General features: G+C 38.7%; 1 protein-coding gene across 2 annotated transcripts in view; it reads right to left on the reverse strand.

Moving 5' to 3' along the window:
- The window catches only part of cnc (NFE2 like bZIP transcription factor cap-n-collar), an 820,654-nt gene that overhangs the window by 660,621 nt on the left and 147,058 nt on the right, over positions 1-12,975 (reverse strand). For both annotated transcript variants that reach the window (XM_080270051.1, XM_080270050.1), the window contains exon 5: positions 97-287. In XM_080270051.1, the coding sequence (XP_080126177.1) occupies positions 97-287 (191 nt within the window). The remainder of the gene's footprint in view (positions 1-96; positions 288-12,975) is intronic.

Raw genomic sequence — 12,975 nt, forward strand, 5'->3', positions numbered from 1 at the left:
TAATTTCCTCAGTATCAAGCCTTATATCTTAATATTAAGAACTGTACCGTATGTGGTATGTGCTTATTAACTGCCAGATAATAACAATGTGCTCACCTTCCACACAGTTTCTCCAGTTTCAGAGCAATTGAGTCCAACAAACTTAAGTGCTTCGTCAAGGTTGAAGTCAAGGGTAAAATCTGGCACTGTGTCCTGGAGGGTGAGCGGTGGGGAGGCCAAAGGAGTCACTGGCTCAAGTGCCACATCTCCACCACTGATGTGAGAGTCAGGGGACAGCAGCTGTTCTCCTGTGTACAGAAAAAATAAAAATTATTAAACCTGGCACTAAGAAAAAAAAAATTATACAGAAAAATCTAAATGGCCTGAGAAAACCAGATTCAAAGCCTGAAGAAAGTATCTGTTATCCTGTGGATGTAAGAGGACAGATATTATCATTACAGCTGTACAGCATTAAATTACCATACCATGACAACTAAGTCATAAACAGCAATCCTGTAAAATTCCAGCATATCACGCTACAGCATCTAAGTGTGACTCACAGCAATAAATTCTCCCCTGATATACTGATTTAAATTAGCTACATCAACTTCCAGTGTAGCTTGTAGTGCACACCACAATATAAAATATCTGTACACTTATACAAACAATATTGCATTATTAGAGTGCAATATTTCCTCTGTTAATGTGCACACAAGGGTCAGTACTATCACCAATGATGGATATAGACCTAACACACTGTGTAACTGTGTGTACAAACAGAAAGATGAATAGACAAACAGAAAGATGAATAGACAGTCACAGTGTAACAGAAAAAATATTGCAGCAATGTTTGGCCTCACACATCACGCTGTCACACTAGATAATAGCCACACCTCCCATCTCTTACTCCAAAAAGGCTCACATACATACAGACTAACAAACATACATACATTATAAGGGTCAACCTAGAACACAACAGTCAGTGAGTAATAAACACTGTAGATGTTTTATGGAGATCACTGTCTTATACTTCACCTGCTCTTTCACCACGATAATCTGCTGATGAACTGTGACAACAACAGGTACCAGTGAATGTGGCAAGGTCATGACTTGTGATAATATTAATACTGGAGTGAAGTCAGATACAGTACTAAGTACACTGTAAAATTAAATAATTTATGACTAGGATGATAGAAATATATCCAACCCCCTTTGGAACAAAAAGATCTAAGGCTCAACTGCAGTACTGCTTTCCACCAAGTCTTAAGGTATGACACCAAACTACACTCCTGGTACCATTTAATATATGACTGTGGAGGAAAAAAAAAGAAAAAAAGTCACCCCTGGAAGAGTTAAACCATCACATGTCAGACACCCAACATACTCTACCACCAGACACAGACAACGAAGATAAGTATCCAGTTCATATATAAATAAACATAATGTACAAACAACAATCATTATATGTTGCAAAGACACTATTATGCCACATGACACAACATGCAGTCCATGAATTTGTATCACCACTGTTTCCTTTCCTCACTAAGCCATAAATGATTTGGCAGGCCTACTAATCTTACCTATTCTTACATCTCTTAATATGATGACAGATTTCCTACCACTGTATATTCTTGCTATCTCTAGACAATTTTACGCAGCTTAGGAGCCATTCTTAAGAGCTCTTTCCAACAAAAAAATAAATCTGCCTGAAGGTGGTAAGAATACCCCCCCCCCCAAAAAAAAAAAAAAAAAAAAGAACTACACCATTTCAACCTCTGCTTTACAAAATGGGAAGCATGATAGGTTGAAACAGTACAAAAGATCAGAGTTCTATGCAGAATTTATACCATATCAATTCGTAAACAATGCTCAGAGTCCTGAATTCTATAACGCTGACATAATTTGACGACAGTAAAGTACTGAGAGAGAGAGAGAGAGAGAGCACCCAATATTAGCACTGTTCACATGGACCGGAAAAAAAAAAAAAAAAAAAAATCTATGCACCTGCCACACCCACCACTGCAATTCCCCCTGACTCTCCCGAATATTACATGAGCTTGGAAAAAATGGAAAAATCCCTATAAGTTCTATAAATACTGTATTTAATCATCACCTATTACTATATTTCCTTCCATCAATATGAACATCTAAAGACCCTGTAATTTTTGAAGCTAGATAGAAGCAGCCATTAAAAAAAATAATAATAATAAAAAAAATAACACTTGTAAATGGAATATGGTCCCATTTCAAAGAGGACTAAATAGGATAGAAAGCAGACTTCTCATACGTAAGGTAAGAAAATCAATGCAATGCTTCTTCTAGACACAGCATCTTCATTTTGGACAAGAGAAGTTCAATGAGGTATCTGGGGTAGAGTTTCTGATTAAATGTGTATTAAAACAGTTTGATTACTTTTGAATCCATGCAAATTATACAGCTACTGAATAAAATCATCATCATCATCATAATCATCATCATCAAAGCTTCACTGCCCAGTTCTAAAAGACATAAAACCCAGAAAGTACAACAAAACATTATCTTGCCAGTACAAAAGTAACATCAATTTTCTATCATCCTAAAAGCCCTCATCACACCAGCTATGCCTTCCCCCCAAAAAAAAAACATAACTACCCATTTGCCTAATCCAAATTACTGCAAACACCTTATGCACATAATCCCTTAACCTCCTTCAGTCACAGCAAGTTTATTATGTTTATATTCTTGCCTATGATAGGTGATTTTATTCAGCTATTAGGAGACTCTTCAAACTTGGTGCAGAAATAGCCTAATTTATCCCATCACTGGTAAAGGACAAGAACCGGTGCACTCAACGTTTTATCATCCTTTTCTTGTGTCTGCCGTCCTCTCTTCCTATTTCTCCCGCCTTTCCTCTCACTTTTTATTATCTCCTTTCTTATTTTGGTGGCTTTACATTGCATGAGAAGCCTAATGGTTTCCTGTATGCCAGGAAACCTCTGTTAATGTTGGGTGGTATCCATTTAACCAACCCATATGTGTTCCTTACATGTCAACAGGTTGGTGGAGGGTTAGTGTCCCTCCTCAAAGAATAATTAACTCAAAGGCAAATTGGCCACCCCTTACAGGATTATGGCGTCTGGCTATAAGCTGATAGATACATTATTAATGGTACTTCTAAACATGAATATAATAATCTAGTCATCACTGAATGAAACTGATAATAAGTCACTGCAGTATGTGGGTTAATGTGGGAGGTAAACTGAAGTAATACCCCATCCTAACTATTTTACCTCATTCCTCCAATGCTAACTATTCTTAAAGGTGTCTTATGTGAAGATCTGTCTCATCCCAACCATTGCAAACACCCAGTATCAATTTGCTCTAGAGGTGGATGTAACTTGAAGGACCATCACATCCAAATGATTTTAAACAACCAGTGCCAGTTACTCTCAAAGGTAACTATCTCACATGACCAATGCCAATGTCTCATTCCAACTAATCTCAACACCCACTGCTAACTATTCCTACAGGCAGGAGGAGGCTTGAAGGACCATCTCATCTTATCTATTCCGAAACCCTAAAAGTAATGACAGTTTACCAGAAATCATTGTCCCACCCTAGTAAACACTCATTCCTATCCCAAAAGGCAGGAAGAGACTTGAAAGATTATCCCATGCCAACTATTTAAAACACCCAAAAAAGACTATCCCTAAAACCACTATCTCATCCTAACTATCTTTATATAAACAAATGCTAACCACTTTCCCATCCTATTTTCAAACACAAATGCTAACTATCCCTAAAGGCAATCATCTGAAGTAAACATCCACTGCTAACTATCCCTAGTCACACCCCACACCAACTATTCTTAAAAACTTAATACTAACTATTCCTACAAGCATTATGAGACATGAAGGAAAATTCTATCCCATTCCAATATTAGTGTGCCTCCTGCCAGTTGTGTTACCTGGACTTCCCTGCCAATGGTCCTCTTTTGATTAATGATACGTGTGTGTGTGTGTGTGTGTGTGTGTGTGTGTGTGTGTGTGTGTGTGTGTGTGTGTGTGTTGAAGGCATGCAGGTTTAAACACAAAGTGCTGATAAATTTTTCACACACATAAACACACCCCAGACTGGATATTTGCTGACATGGAGACCAAACAGCACAATCCTGTTCAAATCCCTCATACTTCAATTTGGTAAATTCAAACACACATTCACCCAACAAAGCAAATTGGGTAAATACACAATCAAAACTTTCATAGTACAATACTACCTTTAACTACACATTACTCTCAAATTCAATTTTTCGTATCAAATCCTGTCTTTCTCACTTAAAAAAAAAAAAAAAAAAAAAAAAATCTTCCTCAGCAAAACTATAAACATTTCAAATATAAGCCATCCAATTTGCCTCAAATATTCCCCACAAAACTGCTTATAAATTTGCATTTCTCACTACACAATCTATATCTTTCAAAATATTTTTGGAATAATCAATTTTTTTTTTACCTTCATTCCTTCAATAAATGATACCCTACATTAATCTTAAAAGGGGGAATCTAAAGCTGATCTGATATTGTACTTATACAGTACAGTAAAGTACAGTAAAATATTAACTCCTAGGAAAATGGCAGTAAAAAATTGTCTATACACTATGATGGAAGTACAGCACAATACTATACTGAGTCTCTGGGAGAGTAACTGTTAACACAAGAAAATCTACTGAGCAGAAGAGAACATACAGAAAAACATACAATACCTGTATATGCATTCATATTCAATTATGTGGATAACCATACTGAAACCTGAATATGTATATAGCAGTTACAAATATTGGTACCTCATATATACAGTATATAAAAATGGCTGATTTTGAATAGCAAAAAGGGAAAAATATTTGTACTGTAATTATTTCAGTGTGTACACAATTACATTAAAATTAATGCATATCATCTCACTGTTTGCAAAAACTGGGAAGTTATCAAAACTAGCAATGTTACCATACGTAAAATACTGTACATACATTCAAATATCTGTAGTGTATATATTAACACCACTGTAAGCAAGGAAAAAGGATACCGCATACCTATCCATGATTACAAAAATGAAAGAAAAAAAAAAAGGCCTACTCATACCCACTCAGGGGAGAAAAAAAAAATAAAAAAACTCACATCTTCTGAATATAAAACTATCCACTTGTACGCATAGTCTTTCAACTAAAAACCCAAGTTCATTCATGTCCACTAATAAAAGCTCTATCATCATACTGATTCAAATTTAAAAAAAGTCCACTCATACCAACTAGAAAAAAAAGGAAAAAAGCCTACTCATACTCAATCAAGAAAAATCCTGCCTACTCATATTCATCCTCCAATATATCAAATCATGCTATGCCTGCACTTACACAGCTGGGCTAGGCAATGGTACTCCCAAGTGGTTAGTGTCACTGGCCCCCACGCTGACTGGTGAGGGGAGAAACTGCTGATGCAATGTCAACAAAATATGCAATGAGTGGCCCTTGGGTGTAGTCCATGAGGCAGCAAAGGTATCTTTCTTAACACTCTCACTGTCTCATCATCTTCACTCGTTTACCGTCACCCTTTCTATGCTCCCTAATTTCCTACAGATCTCCTCCCTGTTTTCTTTGTTTTTCAGCCTATGCTTATTTGTCTCTTTCTTCTGCCTGTCTTACAGTCTTCCCTATTACCCTTACCATCACTCTCACTATATCTATCACCCTTACTTTGCTGCAACTTCTTGTTCTGTCATCTGTATTTTTCACTGTCACTCACACTGTGTCCATACTCTCTAACTTCATGCGACTGTCTTCTATTCTCTTTATTTTTCAAACTAGATCCCACATTCTCTATTAATCCTCTCACTAATTTGCCTGTCTTTCTTGCACACTGTCACTCACTATTTCTTTATCTCAAATTTCCTGAAATTGTCTATTCACTGTCTCTGTTAGTGCTTAATCTCTACTATATCCATGGTCTGTTTCTGTCTTCCTGTCTTCCTTGTTTTTATTACTGTTACTCTCATTACTTCTATGTCCTCAAATTTTTTGTGACTCAATCCTCTGTCTTTTTTATTTTCAGTCTCAACTCTACTATCTCTCTGTTTTCTCTGCCTGGATTTTCTTACTGCCTCTGTTGACGTTTTTGTGTTCTCAAAACTTTTCTAAAGTTTCACAAAACAAGTAAACAGTTTCTCAATATCTGTTCCCTATCTTCACCTGGTCTTACTGCCTCACTTTTCATATTAATAATTCTGCCTGGCTAACAGCCTTTATCAGTTGCTCTATTAACTCTCCCTTCAATTCATAAGTTCAAATAAATGTAACATTCACTGAACTAATATGCATATCCCAGAGAACCTATATCAGTTTTCTTCCTTTCTTGAATTTATCCCCTTCTCAAATTATCACTGGATCTAAAAGACACAAACATTCACCAGATAGTTATCTCTGCTTTTCTTCCTTATTCAGTTTGGCAGAGCAAGCAACAAAGTGCTATATATATCATCCATTGCTTATTTTGACTTTTACAGCACTATTTATCCACATCACTATCCTTTTCTTTTGTCCTCCTTTTCCCTTTTTCAGTGTCACTGCCCTTTTCAACTCACTCCTTTTTCATCACACGGGAAGCACAGACAAACACGCATGCCCTCTGAGCACTGTCAAAACTAAAACTACTCTCAAGTCCTTGCCAGACACGTAGTGTGCTGGCTGGTATCCTATCCCTCCGATAGGGGTGCGCACCCAACAGGAAACTTGGCCAAATGGCGTAACAAAGAGCTTCAAAGACCCACTAGGAAGGGCAAAGGTGGGAGGAGATGGGGGGATGGATTTTTAGGGGCAATGTGGTGGAGGGTGGAGGGTAGGAGTGAGGGAGCAGAAGGGGGGTTGGAACGCTATGAAGGGTTGGTCCCGCAAGGGTTGACTAACGCCAGCCCGGATATCCCATCACACAATGCTGCCGCCAATATCCCGCTGCGACGCCCCAAACGCATCCACCCTGCCCTCGCCCCCCTCTGCCCACCACCTGCCCAAGCCCTCATCCTGTTTTCTTTTGAGCATATTTCGAAAGCAAGCCTCAGTCAGTTGGTCCAGTCAGGGGACTCAAATATTCTCAAAACAAACTCTGCTAAAACTGAAATTCATGCTGACATGCACACACCTCTGTCTGCCGCTCATGTGTATGTACACAGGTTATCGTACACATGGCAGCACATCCCACATTGTTCAACGCAGCGGTGGACACTGAATAGCTCCAACTTTGACAGGTGAGATTAATGAAAGCAAATTTTCATAATTCGACAAGGTAGGAAAACCCCCCTGCTGAGCCCTCCCCCTGAAACATTTAAAAAGAGGAGGGGAAGTGGGTAAGGGAGGAGGTGACAGTGGGCGGAGGGAAGCCTACCCACCCAGCCTCATGGCATTTACCCTCCCCCGCTACCCTCCCAACCCCTATTCCCTCCCTCCACTGCCTCTCTTTTCTCTCTCTTTACTATCCCTAGTCTTCCTCCCTTCCAACTGTAATCTCTAACCATCCAGTTGTCTCACACAGTCCAGTTCATTCCAGTGAAGTCTAACTCAACAATATTCAGTTCAGATCACCTACCTCACTTAACAATTAAACTATGTTCAATTTTCTCGCCCAGACAAACTTCTGCTGATTCAGCCAAGTCCAGTCTTGCCTGGTCCACTCCCCCCTCACTTCCCCTCAATTAGCCCCTATATGGGAGGAAGCTATGGGCTCCTCACTCTAAAAGTCAGCCACCTTTAAACCCACACAGCTCTCACATCCTCTTACACCACACAAAAATTTCATGCAACATTGCACATGCCATCATAACACTCCCAGCTCTATGCAACAGTTCACTGACCACCAAAGCCCTTTACTTCACTTGGCTATCATGCCAAATACAACATAATTCTCTTATTTTTCTCAAAATACAAACTGAACTTGATCAATATGGCACTTCTCCACATTCCACTAATTAAACTACTTCATAAGACGATACTATCTCAGTTATTCTTGTCTAGTTAATGCAAATACATTTTACATACTGGACCAGTATGTACTACAGTACTAGTACAGTACTGAATTAAACTATGTAAAGCTGCAGACTTCAAATGAATACAGCAACACCAATTGCATATACTCCTAATTTTGTTAATTAATACTTTATTAAGATGCATAAAAAAAAAAAATTTAATAACAAACAGAACTCCTCATAATTACACAGAATAATAGTCACCATCTCCATTATTCATCAAAATACACTATAATTTAAAAAAAAGTTTATCACAACATAACAAAACAGAATGTGACTGAAAATTTTTCATGTCTTACAAAAAAAATTCTGAAAAGCCTCTTCATCAACTAAGACCAGACACCTCATCATACCACTCTGTCCACTCCCTCCCATCAAAGTTTTGCTACCACTATCACAATCACCTCATTAAATCACATTAAACCTCATTCAACATTACCAAACTCATCAGGTCATGTTGTCCTCCACCTCCCAGCAGAGTTCCACTACCACTGTCCCAACCGTCTCACCAAATCTCATCGTTAAATCTCTTTTATGTCATCAAACCTCACCAAACCTCCTCAAACCCCACCAAACCATGATGTCCACCTCCTCCCAGCACAGCTTCACCACTGCCTCAAAGATAAAACAAACTTCAACCTCAAAAAACTTCATCACACCCTGCTGTCCTCCTCATTCCAGCATAGTTCCGCCACTATTGTCCCAACCAGCCTCAGCCCACCGGTCCCAGACATTGCTCTAACCACCACAGAGCCCAGCCATTCTCACCCTAAACCAACCAACCTAACCTAACCTAACTTAACCTAACCTAACTTAACTTAACCCAACCTAACCTAACCTTACCTAACCTAAACTAAACTACACTAATAATATGAAATACAAAGCAATAATGGATTTACTTTAAATACTATTCTTGGAATAGTTCTGCCATTAAATATTAATCAATGCACAAAATAAGAACTTAACATACAGTGACAATGGATTAAGCTTTCATGTTCTTCCAAATAGAAAATGATAACTGATTAAAACTTCATCATATTCTTGCAAATACAACCTTATCAGACTGTGTTTCTGTCCACAACTTCCTTTAGTTTTGATCAATTTACTTAACCCCTTTAGTCCCACAATGTATCTGTCATTTTATTTCTGCTACTTCTTCAGCCTTAAAGAGAGAAATTTTTTAGAAAAGGGGTTAGAAACTCTCTCCTTTAACTCCTTCGTAACTACATCTTCCCTTGAGCTAAAACAAATCATCTGAAGACAGCAAGAAGATATGAAAAATACATGATTGGAGTGAAGTGGCTGTGGAATAACTCTCAGTGCCAAATGTGATGCCGTAATTAGCTTCACTTTACCTGCCAAACCCACACTACCTGTCAACTCCCCCATCCCATTCTACTATACACCTGTCACCCTACCTGCCAACACCTCAGCCTAGGATCACTACTTATCTACCTGTTTATCTCTCTCTACTACTCTGTCTACCCCTCCTTCTCAGTTTGTCTACCTCTGTGTGCCTACCATCTTGCCTACCTACCAGTCTACCTGCCTCCCTCCTACCCCTCAGCTCATCAGTCATAACTTATCTGCCCCCTTGTCTACCTGTCTACCTTTCTCAACACACGGCATATCTCTCAATCCCTTCCATTCATCATACATTTTGTTCACATCTACTTATCAATCTACCTTCAATTTCATCTACATATCCTCTCCAGCCTAATTCTAGCCTACCTCTCAACCTATCTGCCTACCTGTCAACCTCTCAACCTTCCAGCCTACCTCTCAACCTACCTGCCTACCTTCCTACCACTTGAACCATTATCTCCCTCCCCCCCTTCATCCCCACCCACACCATCACAATCAATTATTTATCCCAGTAATGACAACCTTACCTCTCCTTCACACACTTATTGACCTTACATTCCATTTCCCTCACACCACCACATTCCTAAAGCTCTCTCTCTCTCTCTCTCTCTCTCTAAACATACCTTCCTTTTTTCTTTCTATCTTCAGAGTTTTCTCTCATTCTCAATCTTATCCCCAAATTTTCTCCCTCATTTCATCTCCATTTTCCCTCCTCTCTCATCTCCGAATTTTCCTTCTTTCTCTCTCATCTCCCATTTTTTTTCCTACTCCCTCATCCCCAAATTATCCCTCCTTCCCTTCTTTACCTCTTCTTTCCCTTCCTCTCCTCCCCTTCATCATCCAACCTACCATCATTACTGTCAACACCTTTAGACCTGTCCCGCCTCCTCCTGTCTCTTAGCCCGCCCTTCCATTAACATCCTCCATCCCCTTCTGTTCCTCCTTACCTCTCCCTTAACTTCCCTATATGCTACATCTACCCATTCCTCCCTACCTCTACTTTTTCTTCCCTATGCAAAACATCTATTCCTCCCTTTAATTTGTAATGGACAACACAGGGATATATAACAGTTAAGCAAAATGAATTACTGGCTAGGGTAGATACTTGTCACTTACTCCAGTATTTATGACATGAGCTTCACTGATAGGCAATATGATCATATAAACATGCACACATATACGCAATAAACAGCAAGATATATGAACAGATGAAGACAGTAGATAGATAGCTACACAGATAGGTGAATCAAAATAGAGAGAGAGAAACACATATACAGGTATATAGACAGATGGATAGATAGACAGACTGATAGACTGGAGAGAGAGAGAGAGAGAGAGAGAGAGAGAGAGACAGCTACGTATTCGATGAAAATATAACTTTTATATAAATATCTAATAGAACATACCTGGCAAGCCTAATGCAAAAACGATATCTTTCTTAAAACACGTTTTAAAATGTCAACAATGTGAGGCTTTTCTAACAGTCCTGTCTCACCTTCAGGGCAACAAACTGATTAATGGGGATCAAGAGCTACCTGGATTTTTTTTTATCATCTTATTTCTCAGAACCACCGCAACAGTCACGGTGGCCTGAAAGAACCGGCTTCTACTTTACCTAAAAGGGCAACAAACGAGCCGCCCTGATTTTTGTGGCAATGGTTGCACCACTAACGATGTTTATCAAAAGATTATGGTAACTGTTTATACTTTTCAACATAAAAGAATTGCCGACACACCAAAAATACCATGTGGATAATACTTTATTAATTATGTGAAACGGTCCGAGAACCATAGGTATTTATACTCCATACCTAAAAAAAAAAATAAATAAATAAATAAAAAAATAAGGGAATCCAGAGTAAACATTGCTGTCTTTACACTGATGACTTCAAAAACAGTTCACTCATCAACAGATGGGACAACATTCACCAATCATCAAGAGTAACGTTCTTTGGTTTCGGGAGGGGGGGGCGGGGGGGGGGGGGGGGACTTGCACAGCAGCTTACATTATTAAATAAATACAGTAACTGGCAAAGCAATTATTAATACTATTTTAAGTGCAAGAAGGCAATAAACTACAAGTAATTACTCCTTAGAGTTATTAAATAAACAGAGGATATGGAACAAAATTTTTATATAATGTTTACAGTACTAAATAAAGCAAACTTGATCCATTCCAGTACAGAACACAGTTTCACATTACATAAAAGTTCTTCATAAAATTAAAAGATTCATATCTGTATTTGCAGATACTACAGAAATAAACAAAAAGCCATGGAACATCTGGCACTAGGTATGAATCCCACCCAGCAGGCTCCTAATCCCCGGGTGTAGGTAAGGTGGTGTGGGTGACAAAAGAGGGGCTCTCTGGGCCTGACACAGAAAACATAATTTGTCAAGATGAAGGCCAGATTACCCCACCCAAGGCAGTCACAACCACATCCAAACTGCTCTCTCCTAATCTCATTTTTGAACTAAAAGCTCAAGTTTTATACAGCACAAAAAATGTTAAACATGTACAGTACAACATACACCCAAACATATCTCAATATATCACACTAGGAAAAGGACGAGTGTTCAGAATCTTATCAGATATAAAAAAATTTTGTAGTACAGGGGGGTGTACTTTAACTAAATGAAACTGTACTGCACTGTTATACCTCAAACATACTGTACTGTGTTGCACATTTGTACTTCTTGCCTAGAAAACCCACAACATAAGGGAAAGAGTAGATAATGGGTTATCGATACCAATCTAACTCTCAAATATCTTCCTGTCCACCAAACACATTTTAATCCTGTTTCACTTCCAAGAAAACAGCATTCTTGCCCTACTTAATGAGATCAAACCTAAGAGGGGATTAGGGGAGGGGGCAGGTTTAGTTTGAAAAGGGAGTAGCTAGGATGAAAGTTGGAATACCAGTCTAACTATCAGTCTATATTCCTCACTGTCCACCAACATCCCTCTTAAGCTCTTCACTACAACATATTTTTCATTTTAATAAGCCTATCACCACATGATTCAGTTAAACTATGAAGAATATCAGGTTGTGTATGAGTTAATTAAAGGTATATCTACCATTTCCAATTCAAAATGTTCCTTATGAATTGAATAAAGTCATCTAGAGGAGGCACGAACAAAATACAAAACATTTTCTCTGTGTCGAATGAAGTTGTCTGGAGATTTGGGTGGGTGGGTGGGGGGGGTACAATATAATGGTGTTCTCCAACTAAAAGAAATTAAGCTGTCTGGAGATGGCACAAATAAACTACAAATAACATTCTCTGAGTACTTCTTACTGGTCTACCTACCTACAACTTCACACATTTGCACATCTTGAACCAACAGAGACCAAACATAAAGGGGAAGGAAGGATGGGGAGAAGCATGACATGAGTGCTAGGATAAAAGGCATTAACCCCTTCAATACAATGACGTACCCTACTTTCAATTTTATTCTTCCTTAAGACACCTTTATGACCAAAGGAATTTATTCAGCTCGAGAGTCTCCTAGTACAGAACAGGTTAACTAATGCAATACAGCATCTAGCCCTTGCAATCTGAAAATTCTGTCCCCTCCTCCTCCTAGGA

Source organism: Coenobita brevimanus, chromosome 39, assembly GCF_032717465.1.
Source record: "Coenobita brevimanus isolate Jiangsu-jjx chromosome 39, ASM3271746v2, whole genome shotgun sequence".
NCBI lineage: Eukaryota > Metazoa > Arthropoda > Malacostraca > Decapoda > Coenobitidae > Coenobita > Coenobita brevimanus.